The sequence below is a fragment of the Notechis scutatus genome, chromosome 1 (genome assembly GCF_049901735.1).
Source record: "Notechis scutatus isolate UNSWTSFEM ecotype Mainland chromosome 1, rNotScu1.2, whole genome shotgun sequence".
NCBI classification, from domain to species: Eukaryota; Metazoa; Chordata; class Lepidosauria; order Squamata; family Elapidae; genus Notechis; species Notechis scutatus.
Genome location: NC_142009.1, coordinates 138,699,718 through 138,722,901, shown reverse-complemented (window position 1 = coordinate 138,722,901; position 23,184 = coordinate 138,699,718). Strand labels below are relative to the sequence as shown.

At 43.1% G+C, this 23,184-nt stretch overlaps 1 protein-coding gene across 2 annotated transcripts in view; it reads right to left on the bottom strand.

Moving 5' to 3' along the window:
• Window positions 1-2,534: 2,534 nt before the first annotated feature.
• Window positions 2,535-23,184, bottom strand: part of KCNS3 (potassium voltage-gated channel modifier subfamily S member 3) — a 44,696-nt gene continuing 24,046 nt past the window's right edge. For both annotated transcript variants that reach the window (XM_026675581.2, XM_087947062.1), the window contains exon 4: window positions 2,535-3,176. In XM_026675581.2, coding sequence (XP_026531366.1) covers window positions 3,139-3,176 — 38 coding nt within the window. In that variant the 3' untranslated portion in view covers window positions 2,535-3,138. The remainder of the gene's footprint in view (window positions 3,177-23,184) is intronic.

Here is a 23,184-nt window from a genome sequence, read left to right as displayed (position 1 = left end):
CCACCCCCAACCTCTGGAATTCTCTGCCTAGCAATAGCTATAAGGGTAATTGTAAGTGTCATCCACGTGAGTGACTATATACTATATATCATTTGGGTTTATTTGCACTTTATTTACAAAATAAAGAACCCTGTAAGGCAGCGGTGTCAAATTGGTAGCCCGCGGGACAGATGCGTCACATCCAGGCCACGCCCACCCTGGCTCCGCAAAGGCAAAATAAAATCGCAATACATCACATGACTTGATTTGAGTTTGACACCCATGCTGTAGGGAATACATCACAGTTTTATTCCCTGTTTCCCACTGTTTTAATAACAGTTCGAGGCTTACCCTATTGTCCAAACCTCAATCACATTATGGATTTACGCACAGTGGAAATTGCAGGCTCGTCTGCACAAATCCCAAACTGGAACTATTTCAAATGGTACATTTCTCCAACCTTGATTAAATGCAGTTTGTGGGAGAAAACGGTGGTATGTGCATTAGCTGAATTTCTGAGCTTCACATGTCATGTACAGTACAAGCAGGTCAGTGGTGGGTTTCAAAAAGTTTTGCTACCGGTTTGGTGTGAGTGCAGGCTTTGCATACGCACATTTGCAACTCACCTTCTGCTGCAAGCCCTGGGTGTAAAACAGCTGATGCGCGGCAATCAGCTGTGCTGCGTGAAGCAGCTGAGGTTTAAAAGCAGGAAAGGTCAGTATGAAGCCAGGGCACGTGGGAGGGCCCAGCAGCTGATCGTCAGAGTGAACCAGTTCACTCACAGATGATATTTGGAGCTACCAGTTTGGCCGAACCGGTAGAATACCACCACTGAAGCAGGTTTCCCTGACCATAGGATCCAGTGATTATTTGCTGACGTACAAATTCTGATTTTGCAATAGCAAAATGGCAATAGCAATAGCACTTAGACTTATATACCGCAATAGCACTTATATTGTTGAGGGCAATAGGCTGACTCTATAAACCACTTAGAGCTTTACAGCCCTAAGTGGTTTATAGAGTCAGCCTATTGCCCTCAACAATCTGGGTCCTCATTTTACCAACCTCGGAAGGATGGAAGGCTGAGTCAACCTTGAGCCTGATGGGATTCAATCTGCCAAATTGCAGGTAGCCGATAGTCAGAAGTGGTCTGCAATACAGGACTCTAACCACTGATCCACCAAGGCTCTTAATGTTCCTAAATTGTAGGAACTAATTATGAGTTTCATCACCACAGATCCAAAACTTTTGATTGGAATCACCCACAAATACAGCTACTAGTTTTCAAATTGATAAATGTAAAATGACTATGAAGCGTGTAATGACCCTTATGAAATGCTTCTATGAAAGGCTATTATGTCCTATGGCAGCTTTATTTATTGCAATATCGATTTTGGAATTACAGCTGAACGTGTGAACTTTTGGAACTATTCATCTTAAGGTACGGACTTCAACTCCCAGAATTCCTTATCCACCATGTTGGCCAAGGAATTATGGGAGTTGAAGTCCCTGCACCTTAAAGTTGCCAACATTGAAAAAAATTGGTTTAACTAAGTACTGAAAGCAAACTTTGACAGCACATAATCTTGGCTTTTCAACGCACAGACAAAATAATCATGAAATGAACACATCACTGAATTAAAACTATTAAAGAAAGAAAATGGAGCTGATTTTTCAAAAAGCAACAGCCTATAACACAAAGTGAGCCAGCTGCTGTAATTATTTATCCACTAGCATTATGCAAATTTAAAAAACAGAAGGCAATTTTCAATTAAGTGGTCATGCACCATCTGCCTATGGCCATGTGTTTTAATCAGACAGAAATGTTGTTTGCCTGCTCTTTATGATGTATGTGACTTGATAACTAATATAAAAATAACATTCTAATAAGATACAATAGGAGCTTCCCATTGTGACATACAATGAACTAAATCCATTGTTGCAGAAGCAACATTGCAGAATTGTTTGGTGGAATGGGAGAGGGGAGCGACTCTTCTCCCAAGTTTCTTCCCGAGAACTCCATGGCCCATAGAAATGGATTGACTAGGGAGGGAGAGCTGCTCCCCTCCGATTGGATACCGCCAAATGACTGGAATCTTCTGGATAGTATGGACACATTAGGAGATTTTTGCTCTTCCAACTTTTAACATAAAATTGTGTTGCACTGCCAGATCTCCTAGCTGCCTTATTTCAGATAAACCTAACAGTATTTGTTGCTAGCCTTCTTAAGGTAGATAGACCAAGAGGCGTATGCAAAAATTTTAACTTTGTGCCTCTCAAGACAAACATGCCTATTATGGTAGGCTGCAGGGGGTGAGCTTCAAAAATTTCAGCAACCATTTCTCTGTCTGGTTGCTGGGTGGGTATGGCCATGGTGGGCGTGGCCTAGTTGACCTCTTGCACCATGGTGGTGGTGGTGGTGGGGGGGTGTTTTTGCCCTTCCCGGGTTCTGGAGTCCGAACTTTTGAAAATCCTCCACAGAAATTCCCATCGCTCAGCATACAATGCAAGCAAGAACACTCACACTCGCCAAGGAAAATTGTTCATGTCAAAACTTTATTAGTGTTGAGGTAGCCTTCCTTCTTGTGAAGAAGTTGGGTGAGATATTTGCAGAGTTGCCCTGCTGAAGTTTCGGTTTTATTGACATTGGTAACAACAACAAGCAGAAGAGCAGCAAGCAAATACATAGTTCTCAGGATCATCATTGTCATTCAGCAGCCAAGGTCAATGGCAGCAGTTATGATTGAGGGGACGGGGGGGGGGGGAGCGTTTGAAGGGACCCAAAGGGCTGGTGCTTTGTTAATTCACAGGGAGGAGGGAACATGAAAAGAAGGTCACGGGGGGGGGGGGAGCTGGATTCTGTATAAATTCTTTCCCTGGCCCATAGTATAAAATGAGGCTATTAATGGTACATATGGCTTGCTTAGGGTGAAATGGGGGTTGGCAGGAAGCTGCAGCAGCAAATGCACAGTAAGCGGTAACGAAATTTGCTAATAGTGCCTTATGTTTGCCACTTACTGCTTCTCCCCTAGTGCTGTGTGTGTGTGAGAGAGAGCTCCTTTAACCATCCTGATTTAGTTGGGTTGCTGAAGCGTCTCGCCAACAATACATGGATTCGTTTGGCTGTGCTTAGTGCCCGAGGTAACCAGATAGGTCCAGTCACAGATGGGTCTTCGAAGAGACTAGAGATGCACGTTCTAAATGAGGGAGACAAACACACACAACACATATATACACGTATATATATACATATATAAACATTAATGCTTGGTTTCTTCAAAATCAACTTTTTATACACAAGTCAATGATGTGCTTGGAAACAATGCATAATGCAATAGCACTTAGACTTATATATCACTTCACAGTGCTTTATAGCCCTAAGTAGTTTACAGAGTTAGCATGTTGTCCACAACAATCTGGGTCCTCATTTTACCGACCATCGAAGGATAGATGGATGAGTCAACCTTGAGCTGGTCAGGATTGAACCGCTGGCAGTCAGCAGAATTAGTCCATAATACTGTATTCTAACCACTGCGCCACCCTGACTCTAATGGGGTTCTAATAATTCCTTGTGTCCCTAAAGAATAGGAATATCCCACAGTTCTCCTTCCTTCCTTCCTTCCAGTTATTGAAGTTACACAAGATTTTTTTCCTCCTTGAAAATACAATGATTCAGAGAGGCTACAGTAGCTAAAATGCTATTTTAGAATATTATCATAATGAAACCGTTCAGCGCTGATCTGCTCTCTTTCACTTTCCTCACAAAATAATGCAATATAGCCAAAACTCAACTATGAAATATTAAATCAGATTATGCTGTTTAAAGTCAGATAAAGGGACGTTTGCTGCTTTCATTATTCTGACAAAAACAATGTTGCAGCATTCCACAGCAAGCTCTGCATTTTGGGGGACATGTGTGTGAGGCATTTGCTACACACAAAGAAAAAGAGGAGATTTTTATCACAACACTTGTTATTTTGTTAGGAAAACCTTTTCCCTGTGACTACTACTGATCAGACATCTTCCAATTCACATGCTGTTTGGGTATAAAGAATCTTTCCTGGTACTATTTTTCACCAACCACCAACTATGTATGACGGGCAAGGAGGAATGAACTGAAAACGTGTTCATGTCTCCTATGCCCCATCCCTTACTCATTTGATGCTAAGCTCTTAGGCTCTAAATCACGATGTTTATGTTAAATGAAGTGGAAGGATGGGAGTAAGAAGTATTCCCCTAACACTCCCTGTCTGGAGGGGGAAATTAGAGAGCCACTGAATCCTATCAAAAAAATATAGATGTAGTTTCATTCATGATCATTTGAAACATGTCTGGTGTGGTATTTATATTAAGAATTTCACATTTTTCCAAATGACTTTCATTGGTCAAGCAACCCCATCCGAAGGTTTTTAATATTGGGCCGTTGCTTCTCATGCTGGAAAATACTTTCAAATTCTGTTGATTTCAGGATGAGAATTCAATGGATGCTTAATTGTTCCCACTGAAATTCACGGCACTTTACAATGTTTTATCCTGAACCGCAGCATCCTGCTTGACTGACTGCAGCTACAGCACGATATTAGGAATCTTAAAGGCTTTCTGTTTTTTTTTTTTTTTTTAAGTGAATTCATCAGCGGACTTTCCGGTTATCCTTTGAAAGAGAATAGCAGAAAATCCCACAAAAATGGAATCAAATTATGATACCTAAGATATTACAGGTATATCTCGCTTAATGACCACAATTGGAACCAAAATCTGAACTGTTGTCATTAAGTGATATATTGTGTGACCAGTCAATTACTACAGTCCCAGTTGTAATTGTTGAGTAATCTGATAGATCGTTAAGTTAAAATCCTTGCATTCCCCATTCTCCATGCCTGCACAAGCATGAAGTAGTAAGGAGATAAGGCATTTGACAGAAGGATTTTAACACACTAAAACTATGTAAAATAATCCTTGTCTCTCTAACTCTGTGCTTTCTCCCCTGTGAGGGTGACTCCCTGGGGAAACTGGCAGAGATGATTGCAAAGAAAAATTACGAGTCATAAAGCAGCCTTCCTAAAGGTAAAGGTTTTCCTCGCACATACATGCTGGTCATTTCCGGCTCTAGGGGGCGGTGCTCATCTCCCTTACAAAGCTGAAGATCCAGTGCTGTTCGAAGACGTCTCTGTGGTCATGTGGCTGGCATGACTAAACACCGAAGGCACATGGAACGTTGTTACCTTCCCGCCAAAGTGGTCCCTATTTTTCTACTTGCATTTTTACATGCTTTCGAACTGCTAGGTTGGCAGAAGCTGGGACAAGTAATTCCGTTACACGGTGGTAGGGATTCGAACCGCCGACCTTTCTGATTGACAAGCTCAGCGTCTTAGCCACTGAGCCACCGCATCCCTTCCTAAGACCATCACTAATACCAGTCATTAAGTAGGAACTACCTATATTGAACTACAGTTCTTAGGATTTCTGCCTATTTGCCATACATCAGCAGGGGTAGTTGGAAATCATAATTTAGCCACATCAAAATGGCCACATGAGCTTGATTGCCATTGATCTTAAACTTTGTTTCCTTTCTAGCCTACATCAACTTGCATTATAATGACATGTTTTCTACCATATCTCAGCTACATGACCACCAAAAAGACCTTTCACATTTCTTCCTGTTGTTGGACTAATAGTCCAGAAGTTTGATTTGAGAGCTATGAGTAGAGTTATAGTGAAGCAAAAAGGCGGAACATTCACCCCCTACCCAATTATTTTCTCTGAAATAAATGTATCATTACTGGATAAGAGAGACTGAGAATTACAAAATGAATTTTGGGAGCTTCAATTGTATATGACCTGGTCTTATATTGTGCAACCACTCTGCCAGCAGAAGCAGTATGGACACGATTAGAAAGCAAATAAAAGTGGAAGAGATGGCAAGAATCAAACTGAAGAACAGCAGTGGTTTCATTCTCATCCCCATACTTTTAACAGTCTGCCTGGCTTTCAGAATACCTGCTATTACACCAACCATTCCTATCGTTTTAGTTCTATTTCCATTTGCTTTCCAATAATTACCAGTTTGTATCAGAGTACAAGATGACTGAAGATTCCAAGATCATCAGACTGCACAATGAATGGCAGTATGATAGAGATAGATCAATGGATGGATGGATGGATGGATGGAGCAACGTTCTAGTGGTTCACTGTACTGTATTATGTATATATGAATGTAACACTTTGTCTGCAACTCCTTAAAGCAGCCATATCTTTTCCTGGGATCATTATCCCAGAAAAAAGATGCAGTTGCTTCAAAAATTGCAGGCAGATAATTCCTTCTTCTCTGTATGAAGAACCATTTGTAATTCCAAAATACTGCCCAACCCTAATATAAAACTATTTGCACAACCATGATATGGAAACAGAATTGAGTACCAAAATACAGAGAAAAATACAGATATTTTCTTCAAAATGTCATGACTTTGGGGGACAGAGCTACATCTGAACAAGACGAGTAGTGGCCAGGTGGGTCCCTGGGCAGGCCTGGTTCTGCATATCCTTACAATGTCACTGCCACAGAAAGATATGCAGGGAGAGCTTTTTGAGAGAACCTCTTCAGAGCAGTGATCTACCCAGATATAGATTATTGCTCGAGTAACCTTTCTTTCACAACTATGATCAGAACCTAAAACTTCCAATATCTGAGCCTTTGCTTTTAGACTTAAATGCTGACACAACCAGCCTCTTGTATTTTCTCTGTCTTATCTACAAAACTTACCCAGCTATCTGGAAGCGCTATCATTTGATGCTTCAACCTGAGAATACTTTATTGCTTCATCCACAAGTCCTTGGCTATTGAACAGAACTGTGTGTGTCTTAAAATCTTGGACTGGGCGATGTATATATATGCCTTTGGCTAATACAAGGCTGTCAAACTCCCGGCCCATGCGTCACACACTGGCCACACCCACGCAGTTTAGCGAAGGGGGAAAAGTCCCAACATGTCATGTGATGCCGCCGTGATGCCGTGAGTTTGACACCCTTGGGCTAATAGATTCTAGGGTGATGTAATGCTAACCTTGGGCTGTTATTCTTTGCAGACTCAAGACCTGGGCTAAAAAAACCAAAACTATGCATTTAGTATAGACAAAGTAATATTTGGCTATATTTATGTACCTACTAAGAGACTGAAAATAGGATTGAACCAATGAAACCAATGAAATGGAATGGCCGTATAAAAATAATGACGATAATAATTGGGAAGGACTCAATAGCTAGACGAAAATGCCAATTTCAATCCGAACGCCTGCTTAACTCTGCGACAAACCATAATAATATTACTCAGGCTAATACCCCAATGAATTTGTGAAAAACTACTTACACTGTAAGTTTTAAAGCAAAGAGCAAATGTAAGAGGCTAATGCACCACAGTGGTATGCAGTCTGTTTGTTTACTGCTACAGTTCTACACCAGGGGTATCAAACTCGTGGCCTGCGAGCTGAATGTGTCACATGCTGCCCCTGCCCGGTTTAGCGAAGGGGGAAAAGGTCCCAATATGTCACATGATGCTGCTGTGACAACGTGAGTTTGACACCCCTATTCTATACTGTCTTACGTTCCTTACACCTCTAGGCTGCATTGGAAAAGCTTCCAATGATGTGTGACTTAGAGCTTCAATGAAAATATCCAATGCAGAGCACAGATCATTGTTGGAGACAAAGATTAAAGTCCTCTTACTTAGTTTTAGACATGAATCATACTGCCCTGCTTTTGAACTTCAAATTTGAACAAATTGGGACCTAGTTTTACAGTTGTCATCAGCCATGAGAATTTCAAAGCAATTTTCCAATTTATCCTAATGGTCAATTTTAGCTCTTGTAATTTGACTCAATCGAGTGCAAAACTCTGCTATGAGTCAAAGCCTCACAGACTGCATAAAGTGCACATCCTGTGTGACATTTATTTAAAACTAAGTTCTCAAAGTCATAGGAAGGGTGATATGTCTAAATTTCCACATCCCACCTTTTTATTGGGAAACCTCTGGAAACTCTAAACATCTAAAAAATAAATCTCATCTTCTAAAAACCTTACAGCAATGTTTATGGGTTGCTAGTCACTTATTTTTCTTCCCTTTTTGTCTTTATTGGTTGTCATGCAGAATGATGGCCTTTATTAATTTTTAGACATGTAAGGTACTTAAATCCAAGTAAGTGTTAAGAAAAATACTGAATAAAAACAGGTTTGAACATTTAATCACACATAATTTTTGTTCATTATATTTTGATCACCTTAAACAGTGTTTTTAGACTTTCAGACATTATAGACATTAGAATTTTCTTTCTAAGTACATTCATTTTCATTTAAAAAGAAGGCAACGGACAGCACACTAATTACATTTTCCTCTTTTCAATAAGATTATCAAAGCCAAGATCACCAGATGGCAGCAAACAGGTACCAAAAACTATAATCCTTTACTGCCTGCCACGTAGTGGCTCTCTGGGGTTTTGCACCCCAAGAGACTTACATTGGAGGCTAGAAAATATTACTGCTCTTTATAATATAGACTGGATTAAAAAAACTCATAGCTTTTGAAAATGCTAGGTTTCTTCCTACTAATTAAAAAAGATACTGTTTCCCTTTGGCATAGATTTTATATTTTACAAGAATAGTTTTATGCAGAAATCGATCAATTTTAAATATATATATATGAGATATATTTAATGGATTTATATCCATTTTGCATGTTGGGTTTTTTGTCTTTTGTGTACAGTAACTTAAAAACTAATTGAATAGGATGTGCATATATCCCATAACTGTTGGATGAGATGTGTGTATATCAGCTTTAAAAAGTTTTTGAATGCTATTTCCTATGGTGTTTTTTTTTAAATACAATAAAAATATTAATTCATCTGGAAGAGGGAATGAATAACTGAAGATTTAGTTCAAGATACATCATTAGTTTATTGCCAGAAAATGGAAACTATATTAGGTATTTGCACACCCAAAAGAACCACTTATCTTCATCCTATTTTAAGGAAGGTTCCTTGGATAAAGCAATCTAACTCATCTTCATTCTCATCATCTCCACTAGAAAAAAAAACACTTCACATGTTTATTTCAAAGGGAAAAAAAGCTTGCAGTCTAATTTCCTGTCATTCATTATGGAAGGACAAGTCACTTAACTAGCAACCCTTCCGTGGGGTCCTTGGTGCCGATGATGGTAATTGCCATGATGATGTGACCTAGTTTGGTAATGAAACGTCTGCAAGAAAACCAGCAAGATCAGGGAGCACCAAGGACCCCACAGTTCAGTCCTTAATTACAAATATTCTGTTCTATTGGCAGCTTCCCTTCTACTGTTACATTCAACCTCTGGGTCAATGCGCATTTTTAATACATGGCAGTATGTATAAAATACCAGTTTTCAAACTGTTGGTGCAAAGGTGTCTTTTCCCAGGCTCACTGCTTCAAATGCTGCTCACAGCTGCTTCCTCTTGCAAAGCAATACAGAACCTCTTTGCTTTGCTGAGGAAAATGCCGGTGTCCAGCCTTCGAGACAGCTGTGCAAACCTTGGCTACTTTAATACTCCGAAGACAAAGCTGCAGCTGTACTACTCTGCTTGTCAAAGCATTTTTCTAAGTGGTTTGCACAGATAGATATAGAGTGACAGGGACCGATAATCAATTATACTGTGATCCAACCGCCTGGATACAGAAATGATACATACCATTAAATGGGCTCTTAGCGGGTTTAAATAAATATATGGTTACATGGTCTGTTTGCTAAGAAATGTATATGCAAGGACTGAGATCCACTTAAAATATGCCACACTAATCTTAGATTCTTGATTAAAAGGTTAGTGTCTTTACTGGTTGAATGCAGGTAATTCAGGTAATTAAGAATAGCCCTCATTAGTCATGGATCACAAGTTAACAAAAACATGATAGCAAGCCCTAGTATAGTACCTGCAGTTTCTAAGTACGGGACCAACTACAGATTATAAAACATAAGAAATTCAGAGGTGGTATTCAGATAACAGATAATCAGAGTTGGAAGGGACCTTGTAGGTCATCTAGTCCCAAGCGGGAGACCCTACACCATTTCTAACAAATGGCAGTCCAATTTCTTCTTGAAAGTCTCAAGTGATGGCGCTCCCACAACTTCCGAAGGCAAGGTATTCAGCAGGTTCTGACCAGTTCTGGAGAACCGATAGTAGAAATTTTGAGTAGTTTGGAGAACTGGCAAGTACCACCTCTGACTGGCCCCGCCCCCATCTATTCTCTGCCTCCTGAGTCCCAGCTGATTGGCTGGGTCTTCTTTTGTTGCCCTGCACAGAACTGGAAAGCAGGTTAGTGGGGTGGGGAAGGAATGGGGATTTTGCCGTAACCTTCTCCTGGAGTGTGGAGGGAATGGAGATTTTGCAGTTTCCTTCCCCTGCCACGCCCACCAAGCCACACCACGCCCACAGAACCAGTAGTAAAAATTGAATCCCACCACTGAAGAAATTGGTGAAAAAATAAACTATAGGGAGTCCTCAACTAATAATAATTTGTTTAGCAACCATTCAAAGTTACAATGGCGCTGAAAAAAAATGACCCATGGAAGTTTTTCACACTTATGACCATTGCAGCATCCCCATGGGAACATGATCAAAATTTGGATGCTTGGGAACTGACTCATATTTTGTGGTGGTTGCAGGGGTCATGTGATTACCTTTTGCGAGCTTCTGACAAGCAAAGTGAATGGGGAAGCCAGATTCATTTAACAACCATGTTACCAACTTACCAACGCTGTGATTCACTTACTGGCAAGATTGGGGCAAAACTCTCTTAAACAAATGTCTCGCTTAGCAACAGAAATTCTGGGTTCAGTTGTGGTCGTTAAATCGAGGACTACCTGCACTAAGGAAATATAATTTATCGTTATACTTATAGTATATGAATATACTATATGTTTATACTTCTCCATGCATTTCTACCCTTGGAAATCATCTTGCTCCCAACACACATACATATACCATGCCATGCATTGCCTTTTGTTCCTTAGATTTGAGCCGTGGTGGCGGAGTGGTTAGAATGCAGTACTGCAGACCACTTCTGCTGACTGTCGGCTGCCTGAAATTTGGCAGTTCAAATCCCACCAGGCTCAAGGTTAACTCAGCCTTCCATCCTTCCGAGGTGGGTAAAATGAGGACCCAGATTGTTGGGGGCAATAGGCTGACTCTGTAAACTGCTTAGAGAGGGCTGTAAAGCAGTGCTATTACTATTAGATTTCCCATTTCTTTCAGAAAATCTCAACTCTCTCCAGCTACAACCTTCTCAGCCCTCCCCTTTCCTCTTAACCCATTCACTCTTCTATATTTGTTTTTGATCTTTATCTCTTGACCATCTCATTATGATCAAACTACCTCAATATGTATCTTTCAGACAGAAACCTTATTTTTTATTCAGCCCACATATATTCTGCATCCATTCATTCTTAACTCTGTCTCTTCTTGTTTTATTACACAGATTAAGTATCTACTCCCACTGCTTCCAATTTTTATGATGCTTCTGACATACCCAGTTCTTATTCCATACAATAAATGGGCAGAAACAGGTAGCTGTCTAATGTTCAGTCAACAAATATTCATGTCTTACAACAAATTAAATACTATCACTACTATTCTACCCACATTTGCATGTTTTAAAACTTCTATATCCATTTCCCCATCTTTAGCAAGGTACTAAGGTACACATAATTTTTCACTTATTATAGTTTTTCACCATTTATACATAGTCCATGCTTAATAACCACAATTGGGTCCAACAAATGAATAACTAAATGAGCAGCAATTAAGCAAGACATCATGCGATTGCAATGGGTTTGCAACCTAACTTCTGCCATGGTTGTTAAATAAATCGACCAATGTCATGAAGCAAGACATCTTGTGACCATGACTTGCAATTTTACTGCAGACTTTCTCACTGGCTCTGCCTAGTATGACCTGGCTGTGAAACTCACAAGTGTCGTTCACACAACTGCTGAGACATTGCAACTGTTGTAAACCTGAGGACTGGTTGTAAAGTTATCAGCCCCATCATAATTCTGAATGGTTCATAAAGAGGACAGTCATTAAGTGAGAATTATATGTATCATTTACAATTGTTTATTTATTCCTACAGACTCCTATATACTACTAGTCTGTTTATGCCTCTAACCAAGACAATTCTAAGAAGTCATCAGAAATATTCTTCATATTTTTATTTTAGTTTATTTAAATTAGTATGATATACTAGTCTGAAATCATACTTATAATTTGTATACATGAAAATATTGCCTTCTTTTTCTTTCTTTTCATTTTAGAGCTCAGCTGCAGCCAAAATGCCTTTGTTTTGATGATGATATAAAGACAAACATAGCAACATGACGATGATATAAAGACAAACATAGCAACTTTAAAAATTTAAAGCTTAGGAGCAAAGCAGGAATCTTGTTGGCAATCAGCAAAAGTTCCCTGTGCATCCTAAATGATAAAAGGAAACAATACTAATGGCTATTTTGGCATCAACTAAAATGAGATCGGTTCCAAAATTATTTCTCTTACCAAGAGCTCATAATCAGCAGAAAATGTGATTGCATCAGAAGTTTCTGCATCAGTGGGAAATTTCCAAGATGTACCTACATGATTCACTCTTTCTCTTTGTACTCAACAAATTCTATCTTCCCTACAGCAAAACAAAACTGGAGAGCATATTCTCATGCAAATTCCTTCCAAGACAGTATCTGGAATAGTGGAACAATGCAGTATTATGGTGGCTGCTTTCTTTGTACAAATTTCAGGGACCTGAATTGGGGGGGAAAGAAGTGGATCCTGCACCTGCGGAAAAGGAGGAGGAGGAGGAGGAGGAGGAGGAGGAGGAGGAGGAGGAGGAGGAGGAGGAGGAGGAGGAGGAGGAGGAGATGATGATATTGGATCTTCAATTTCCAGAATTCCAAGCTACAAATACCGTATAAGGAATTGCCCTGTTTACATAACAAGGAAGTGTCTGGTTGGGAAAAGCTGATAGATGATAGTTATATGATAGATATGTTATGATAGATAATATAACTCAAACCAGACTTTTTCTTTCATAAGAATTTATGAGGGAAACAGGATGTCTAAGTGCAATGACCTTGCATCTATTATCACATCTCTCCTTTCACATGTCTATTCTACTCCCACACATATTAAGACTGTTATTCAGTCAGCTGAATATCCACTCTTGGATATACAACAGTTTTTAACTTTATTTATCCAACTTCTATCCAACAACTAGCATATGCAAGAAGAATCAAACATTTAGCTTAAAGTAGACATTTTGTGCGAGGCCATGAGCCCACTCTGAATTTTCTGATTGGCTCATGGAGAAAAGGGCTAGCATAAAGACTTACAAAATGACTGGCATTTTAAAACACAAAATACCAATTTACTACATGTCAAACTAGTCCTACCCTCAGAGGCATTTTATTATTCCACTATAATAATATTTGCATGTTGCAAATGAGTATTATGCTACAGATTCACATTTCGCCTTACAGCATGATATCCACTTACTTTTAAAATTAAAATAATATTTTTAATTTAAAAAAACTATTCAAGGAAAATGTCTCACAACACACTGATGCCCTCAAGAACCAGACTTCCTCCCTTCAATTTAAGTGGGAAAAGATTAGGTGGATTGCAAGCAACTCCTAAAGATCCCTTTAGGGCCTTCAAGAATGGGGAACATTTTGGATCTATTTTGAAGTCTGGGAAGGATTGAGGACATTAGCATTCCTAGAGCACCTCTGTACTTACAGCAGGGAGAACATTAATTAAGAAAAGACTATTCTATGCACACAGGCTTTTGCTACGATTTAAATGCTACATGATCAGGAATTTTAAATCCTTCCTGCACACAGATAGTTTTTCTGTAATGATGTTTCTCCTGACCTGGGGGCAAAGGAACGTGACAACTGGGATGAGACAGGCCCAACTATATTCTCATATGATTACCAATCAGAACAGAAGAAACCCTCTAACAAGGATAAAGTAAACCAGGAACTTCAAATGGAGTGTCACACAGAGCTATTCTAAAGAAAAAGTATTTTTGTTGAAACCAATTCTATGCAGACATCTCCTCATCCTTACTGCCCAAACATTTCTATTTCTTCAGCTTAAAAATAGAGTATTCTCAAAGTAGTTAACAAAGTCCAAGTAAAGTTTTAAAAGGATTATTTCTAGAGATTAGTGTTAAATATGCATGGCACTACATTTACATGAGTTTACGTCATATGCAAAGTGGAGACTGATGCTGGCAGGAAGATTGAAGTCCTGTCAGTGGCTGAAATATCGGACAGTGCCGGCTATAAAAAGCTGGCGCTGGCTATGTTGCTTTGCTTTTGATTCCGGTTTGTAAATAGTTTCTCAAACTCCTTAGTCCTGCTCCTTCCTCATCCATGCCCATTCAACACTGTCGATGAGGATGGGATACTGAGGAAGACAAAGGACTTCGTGGGGCACCGCAGCCATTTTCCAGCTGAATTGTGAACTCGACTGTTCAAGCCGACAGCAAACCAACATGGCCTACCGACCCCTATCAATCCCATTCGAGCCAACCAAAGAGAAGTGGTCCTCGTACATGGGAAGATTCAACCTAAATCTGGAGGTGAATGGGATGCAGACAGCATCCGACGCAAAGAAGAAGGCTTATTTCTTGACCTATTGTGATTCTGAACTCTACGAACTAACCGAAGCCCTCGTTGCAGATGAGCTGGCGAACGTCTCCTGGGACGAACTGCAACAAGCATTGAAGGGGCATTTCGACCCTACTCCATCATACCTGGCAAACTGGAATGACTTCTACATCCGGAGCCAAAAGAAGGGAGAAAGCATAAGTGATTTCATGGCAGCGCTTAGAAAACTATCAAAGAACTGCAAGTTCTCAAACACCGAAGAAATGATCCGGGATCGGCTAGTCCTCGGTCTAAAGGATTTAACCCTGCAGAAGAAACTGTTCGCAAGGGAGGACGTCCTGTTCAAGGAGGCTCTGGAAGAAGCAAAAGCCGTGGAAGCCTCCGACTGCTCGGCAGCCCGAGTCAAGGGCAGCAGCAAGGTCCACGCCACCCATGCCGCGAGGGGGACCCCACGAAGTCCATCCTGCTCCGAAAGCAGCGACAGTGAGAAGGAAGATGTCCACCAGGTAAACCCAGCAAACCTGGAACCGCCAAGGGAACCAAGCCTTGCGGAAGCTGCAGAGGGAACCATCCCTGATCCGTCTGCCGTTTTAGGGAAGCAATCTGCAGGTGTTGTGAGAGGAAAGGCCGCATCACGGAAGCTTGCAGAGCCAGCCAACAAATGGACAAACCAAGCCGCAGAACATACTCCCCAACCAGACAATACAAGGGTTGAAAGACATTTGGCGCAAAATTCAAAAAACAAGATGGCGACCGGGAAGAAGAAACCCACCATACAACCGGGGGCTACACACATGCCCGTGTGGGACACACAGATACTGAGGAATCCAACAAATTCCTCACCAAAGTGAGGATTGATGGGACTCTATGGTCGATGGAAGTGGACTCCGGGTCTTATATATCAATTATCTCCTGGACAGCTCTCCAGAAGATCAAACCCCACATCCGCCGAAACCACTCCAGCTACAACGGATAATACTAAAAGACTACCAAGGCTACCAAATACCAGTGCTGGGAAAGAAAATCTGCCATGTGGAATATGGAGATTTCCAGGGATCCCTACCACTGACCATTGTGGACCGAGACCTTCCCAGCCGCCTAGGGAGAGAATGGTTTGCACTGATGCAAAGCAGCCTCACCAGCATCCATGCGACAGCGATCACCAGAGCAAGCAGCGGAAATGACTTAGATGTGTTGGCGAGGGAATTCTGGGATGTTTTTCACAGCGAACTGGGAAAGTATACGGGGAACCCGATCAGTTTTAACCTCAACCCCAACATAGCCCCTGTCTGACTGAAGTCCCAGAGGGTCCCTTTTGTTCTGCGGCCCAAGGTTGAAGAGCAATTAAACAAGTTGGTGGCTCAAGGGATCCTTGAGCCAGTAGACCACAAGAGGTGGGAGAGCCCTATAGTGACCACTGTAAAGTCCGATGGGTCAGTCAGAATCTGTGGGGACTACAAGAGTACCCTGAACCTCATGCTACAACAGAGCGCATATCCGGTAGTGGTAGTCCAGCACCTACTACATTCATTGGGCCAGGGCAAGATTTTTGCTAACTTGGACCTAGCACAGGCATATCAACAATTGCCTGTGGATGCAGCCACCGCCGAAGCCCAAATGATCGTAACCCACAAGGGCGCATTCAAGTGCAACTGGCTGCAATTTGGAGTTAGCCCCCGGCCTTTTCCAAACCATAATGGGAAGGCTGCTACAAGGTCTGCCGGGAGTAGTTCCTTACTTTGACGACGTAATAATCTCAGCCAAAGACAAGCCCCAACTAATGGAAAGGGTCCAAACAGTATTAGAAAGATTCAAAGAGGTGGGGTTTAAGTTAAAAAGGGACAAATGCTACATTGCTGTACTGAGCATAGAGTTCTTGGGTTTCCAAATCGATGGGTCAGGCATCTGACCCACGAATAGCAATCTGAAAGCAATTAAGGAAGACCCCACCCCACAGAATAAAAGTGATCTCCAAGCATTCTTGGGCTTATTAAACTTCTATAACATATTCTTACCACAGAAAGCGACCTTAGCGAAGCCACTCCATAGACTGTTGGATAAGAATACAACCTGGAAATGTGGCCCCCCGAGGATGCCGCATTCTCCAAAATAAAAGACATTTTGACATCTGACACAGTATTGATGCAATATAGTGAGACCCTGCCGCTATGGATGACCTGCGACGCATCACCATACGGCATCGGGGCAGTACTGAGCCATAGACTACTGAATGGAAAGGAAGCCCCCATAGCCTATTATTCTAAGACATTGTCAAAAGCTGAGAGGAACTACGGCCAAATAGACAAAGAAGCCCTCGCTGCCATAACTGGAGTAAAATGTTTTCACGAATACCTCCACTTCAAGTTGGTCACTGACCACAAGCCACTGCTTGGCATTCTCTCAGAAAACAAACCCATACCCAACATCTTATCACCTAGGATGTTAAGATAGACAGTTTTCCTGGCAGCATATAACTACAGCCTTCTACACAGACCAGGAAAGAACATTCCACACACCGACGCACTCAGCAGGTGCCCCCTGCCAGACCTAGTGGAAGACCCAGCCCCCGCGTCTTTTGTATTCCTTGTAGAATGTTTAGAGCCGGGTTTATTGACGGCAGCGGACATCTCGAGACTCACCGCGAAGGATAAAACATTGGCATGAGTTTTAAACTGGGTATGGTGAGGTTGGCCGAACAAGACGGAAGGGGAGGAATTCAAGCCTTTCAAAGACAGACAGCTAGAGCTGTCAGCATTAAGGGGGTGTTTATTATGGGGAGACAGGGTAGTGGTACCACAACCATTAAGGGAAAGAATTTTGGATTCCTACATGAAGGGCACACCGGGATAGTAAAAATGAAGGCCCTAGCGAGGAGTTACATCTGGTGGCTTGGAATAGACAGAGACATTGAGACCTGGGTCGCCACATGCTCACCATGTCAGGAATCCCGACCTGCCCCTCCCTCAGCACCCCTTTCAAGCAGGAAAAGCCATGGGGGTCACATACACATAGACTTTGCAGGACCCTGCCAGGGAAAAATGTTCCTAATTGTGGTCGATGCCTACTCTAAATGGTTGGAGGTGGTTATCATGAAATCCACAACAACCAAGGCAACTATCACAGCTTTGTGGAAAATATTCGTCACCCATGGGCTACCCCCGATGTGCTGGTTTCGGACAATGGCCTGCAATTCACAGCACTGCAATTCAAAACCTTCCTTGCCCATCTGGGGATCGGACATGCCCTATTGGCGCCGGCTCATCCGGCGGTGAACGGGCAAATGGAGAGAATGGTCAGAACAACCAAAGAAATTCTAAAAAAATTAGGCCCTGGCAATTGGCAAGAAAAAATCGACAAATTGTTGCTAACCCAACACATAACACCAAGCCCAGCAACAAACAGAAGCCCAGCAGAAATGCTCATGAACAGAAAATTAAGGTCCACCCTGGACAGAATCCATTCAAGCTATACAAATGACACTCCTCTAGACTCCAAAGGGAAGTGCAGAACATTTACACTGGGAGACACAGAATATGCACGCAACTACACAGGAGGGGAAACCTGGGTCCCGGCAAAAATAATTGAAAGTACTAGACCCAGATCATACAGACTGGAGGTAGAAGGGGGGAAAACATGGAACAGGCACACAGACCAACTGCGGGGCCGCATAGTTCAACCCAGAGATGGTATTCAGCTGGTTTGCACTGGTTCCGGAGACCCGGTAGGAAGAATTTGGTGTGGGTCGCAGAGCCGGTAGCAACTTCTACCACCAAACTGGTATGGTCGCCCGACAGTCACTCGCCCCTTCCGGATGCTTGATCATCTTTTCCAGCCGTTTGATGCTCGCCCCACCCACCCCACCCCCCGCCCTATATATATTGCCTTCGCCACGTGGCCCAGCTAATCGCCTTGCCAGTTGCCTTGTTGATGCCCGGTTGGCTCAGCTCACCAAAGGTAAGCAATGCATGTCCCCTGCTGAGCTTTTGCCTTGAGTCGGGGCTGGGGCCCCAGGGTCGCACTATTCCCTGAGGCCCTGCAACCACCGGCTGCCTTGGCTGGGTCGGGGAATATGTGATTCCCCAGCTCCAGCCTTGCCCCGGAGCCACCGCCCACTTGCCACCCGCTCTCCCTTAGGTGCGGTGCGTTGCCTATTTTCCCCTCCTTCAGAGGCCCTAGCCTGGCCCTTAATCTTCTCCCTTCCTCCCCTATGACTGCCTCTTTCATCGTCCATGGCTGCGACCTTACCTTCCTCCAGTGGCTGGCTGCCAGGGAAGGCAAGCCAGGCTGAGAGCCGCTGGGATCCCCGCCAGCAGCTGCTGCCTCTCTTTTTTTGGTGCAAGAAGTCTCCCAATTGATGCCTCTTTACTAGCTGGAACCAAGCTGGTAGCCCACGCACCGTCTCCTAGCAGGAAGTCCCGAGATCTCATATGTGCACACGTGAGGCCAGGACTTTCTGCAAGGAGAAGGCGCATGGGCAAGTCCCTCCGGTGCACTGGGCTCAATGGGGTGGACCTGCGTGCCAGGCCAGTACTTCTGTTCCCCTTGCTCTCTTCCAGGTTCCGGCGCACTGGCCAGCCTGCCACCACTGCAGGTAAGAGGGTGGTGGTAGTTCACACACGCAGCTGTGCCTCCCCAAAAGAGCAGCAGCGAGAGATGGGCAAGAACCGCTCTCAGCGGTAAGAGCAGCTGACAGGGCAGCGTTTGTTGGCGAGGCATCAAATGCCCCATATCCAAGCTGGCCAGTGTGCTGGAACCTGGAATAGCAAGGAGAGCAGAGCTGCCAGCCAGAATGGATTGGCCGGGGCTTTCCTTCCTCTCCACCAAAGCAGGCTTTTTGCTGCTCTTCTGGGAAGGCGGGGCTGTGCAGGAGCTGACTCCACGCGGGAGGAATATCTGTCCGACTCCGTGGTAAGAGGTGCTCCAAAAGGGAGGGTGGGGGGACTCCCGGGGCTGCCTCCCGTAGCAACACCGCTGCACCTATAGCCGTTCACTTTCTGCCTTCTCCCAGGGCACAAAATGAACAAAGCGACCGGCCATGGTGGCTGCATGTGATGGCCACTTTCTGCCTCCTCCCAGGGGATGTGCCACTTCCATCCCAGCCTGACCAATGGGTGGGCGTGCGGCCCTTGAGGGGCATCTCCACTGAGCTGAGGGGGCAGCAGAGGTGCACACATGCAGCAGCGGCAGCCCTGGTACATCCATCTGCCCCACGCCCTCTTAGAATATTGCCAGCGCCGCCGCCGCCATAACTGCTGGGAAATGAAATAAACAAAGCGAGTCTAGCTGCCACCCCACCACTCGCTTTCTGACTTCTTGCGCCATCCCAGTCAGACCAGGTGTGTGTGCGTGTGTATGTGTGTGTATGTGTGTGTGTGTGTGAGAGAGAGAGAGGGAGGGAGGGAGGGAGGGAGAGGGAGAAAGAAAAAGATCAGAAAGAAAATGAAAGAAAAAAATAGGAAGAGAATGGTTTGTGTGTGTGTGTGTGTGTGAGAGAGAGAAGAGAGAGAGAGAGAGAGAGAGAGAGAGGGCTGGAGTGGGGCGGCGGAAATCTTTGGGAGAGTGCACCGCCCGATTTCTTCCTTATCCCGCCACCCCACTGCTGACTAGAGCTGCTCGTGAGTTTATTCAGTTCTTCCCAGAGTGGATTGTTTATAGTTGCTTTTGAAGGATGGCCTGTTTGGAATTGCTCCAAGGGAAAAATGTTTGAAAGAGCAGAATTATCCAAGCTTTCTGCAGGCTTCTTTTGTGCAGCATCATTCCATTTCAGTGGAGCAATTCTTTAGGGAAGACGGTGCCCTCAGACCTCTCTGCCACTTAACATGCAAGCTGATTGGGGTTGGAAGCTCTTGGAGCATTTGTAGAAACTCTTATCCTTGCAATAAGGCAAAAGGCTGTCTCCATAGGTCACGTGGCAGAAGAGATCCAAATAACAGTTCAATAAGCCCCGTCCTCCCCCTCGTGACGAAAACCCCGCCCTCTGGGGAGCTGCTTCCCCTCCATCCTCCGTACACGGGGAGGGGAGATCGCCTGTATGGCCTCGTCTGACCGATCAGGGAGAACCAGAGGAATTTGTGTACTCCCTGTGAATCTTAGACTGACCTGTCTGTTCCATCAGTTCTTTTCTTATCGCCTTAAAATAGAATTTGCAAAGAGATCCTATTTGCAATTAGGAGCCATTCTTGACACCTAAACGCTGATGACCAATTGATCAGCATTCTGTGTAGTTGGAGAGTAGAGAAGCTTCCAGGGGTGTCTCTTCCTAGAAACCTAGAAGTCCCTCCCCCACTTATTCACCCCCTTCTTGGGCCTGGATGAATAGGTGTGTGTGTGTGTGTGTGTGTGAGAGAGAGAGAGAGAGAGAGAGAGAGAGAGAAACAAAAGAAAAAGAAATAGGAAGGTAGAGAAAGAAAGAAAACTCTGTGCTATTATTTTTAATTGTTCCATTATTTATCATGTATTAATATTTTACACTGCCCCTACACCTAGAGTGATTTTACTGCCTTTTTTTGCCCAGGGCTACCACATATTTTGGGGGGATTTACATGCATTCAATGTCTAGTCCAGAGCATAAATATGTGTATGTTTATTTTGTACATCAGGTTGCATAAGTCCAGCTTAATATGCTCTTCCTAGTATGTGATGTTTTGTATTGAAGGGAATAGTAATAATAAATAAAGAAGCATGTGAGCCATTTCCTCCTTTCAGTGGTCCATGAAAATACATCTATAGTATGTAGATAATAAAGTCAAAAAATGTGAACAACATTTTTACAGAACTATAGCTACGTTGAGGCTGGGTATGACAAGGAATGGCCGGGAGGGGAGGGGCCAGGAGAGGACCCTTTGATGTGAGTGACATTGAGTTGACCACGCCCACCCAGTCACATGACCACCAAGCCACGGCCACCAAATAAGCCACGCCCATAGAACCGGTAGTAAAAAAAAATTGAATCCCAACATTGGTTCAACCCCCACATGAAGCTGAACAACACAACACACCTCTGACAACAACAAAACCCTGGGAATTAGAAACCCCACGAAAACACATATTAGCAAGGGCAACCCCGAACAGGATAGCAAGGACTTAGCTGTAGTAGGAGGAGTCCAGCGTAGTACTTCTGAGGCCTCTAGCTCAACAGAAACTGCCATGCTTCCGGAAGCTTTCGAGGCGCTTCCAAAGGCAGAGTCTGGAGCAGCGGCGGACCTGTCCGCTCAGGCCGCCGCCTCAGGAACAACTGAACCGCGCAGGCCCAGTCGCACCCACAGAAGCCCCTCCTACCTGAAGGATTACGTCTGCTGCGTGTGCGGTGATTGGTCAGACTGAACTAAGAGGGGAGGGGTGTTAAATATTCATGACACTACATTTACATGAGTCACATCATGCAAAGTGGAGTCTGATGCTATAAAAAGCCGGCGCTGACCGCGTTGCTTTGTTTTTGATTCCGGTTTGTAAATAAAGAGTTTCTCAAACTCCTGAGTTCTGCTCATTCCTCATCCGCTCCCATTCAACAATTAGCATTGAGTAAGAGTTTTCACAAAAGTGTTTAAAATTTGTATTTTAAATACAATTTGGGGTGGGGAGAAAAATCACCCACAACTGCAGATAGTTAAACCTCTAATCTGGGTTCAGACTGAATGTATACCTGACATTTTCTTCTTGTTGTTAATGACCCTGTAATCCCTTGCTTTAGGGTAGGGTAAGGGTGACCAAGTGGAGTTAAGTGTTTGAATATATACCTGACAATAATGGAGGTAAATCTCTAATCCAGGCCTCCACCATTTGTGGCTCATTAAGTGAAACCTTTCAAATGTGAAGGGAGTTGGCATATTTTATTTATGTATTTATTTATGTTTTGTGTTTCTAGACTATCTTATCTCCCCCAAGGAGGGACTTTTGAAGATTTCATATTGTTAAATCTGTTTCACTTACTTAAAGCTGTACAAGTAAGCCCAAACACTGAAGTGCAATATTCAGTTTGTAGGGTCATCAACCCTGCTGTTCAAAAAAACAGTTTTATCAGAATTATACATAGGGGCAGTTTTCTTTCACTTGCACTGAACAATTTCAAAATTCCTTTTCCGGAATCATGCGTGCCTATTCTGCTTGTAACAAACATTTTACATCTGAATTAATTATGAACTACTTTGAACGCACCACATATTTTTCTCATGTGATGATCTGATCAGCACTTCAACATTAGCAGGCATTAACTCAGATACCAACTTTTCTAGGAAGTAATGACGACGGCAACAGCTATGCAAGCAGAATCTATTCAAAACAGCGGGCAACATGCATTACCAAATAGATGTACAAACACACATTAGTAGTCTAGAAAGAGGGAGAAAACCCAGAAACGGTGCGACGATAAATTTAGCATTTGTTATACTTGCTAACGTAGTCTTATCATTATTTGAGATTATCCTTTAAACCAGGGGTGGGGAACTATGGCTGCTTTATGATCTGTGAACTTCAACTCCCAGAATTCCAGAGCCAGCCATGTTGGAGGTAGGAATGGAATGGATGGC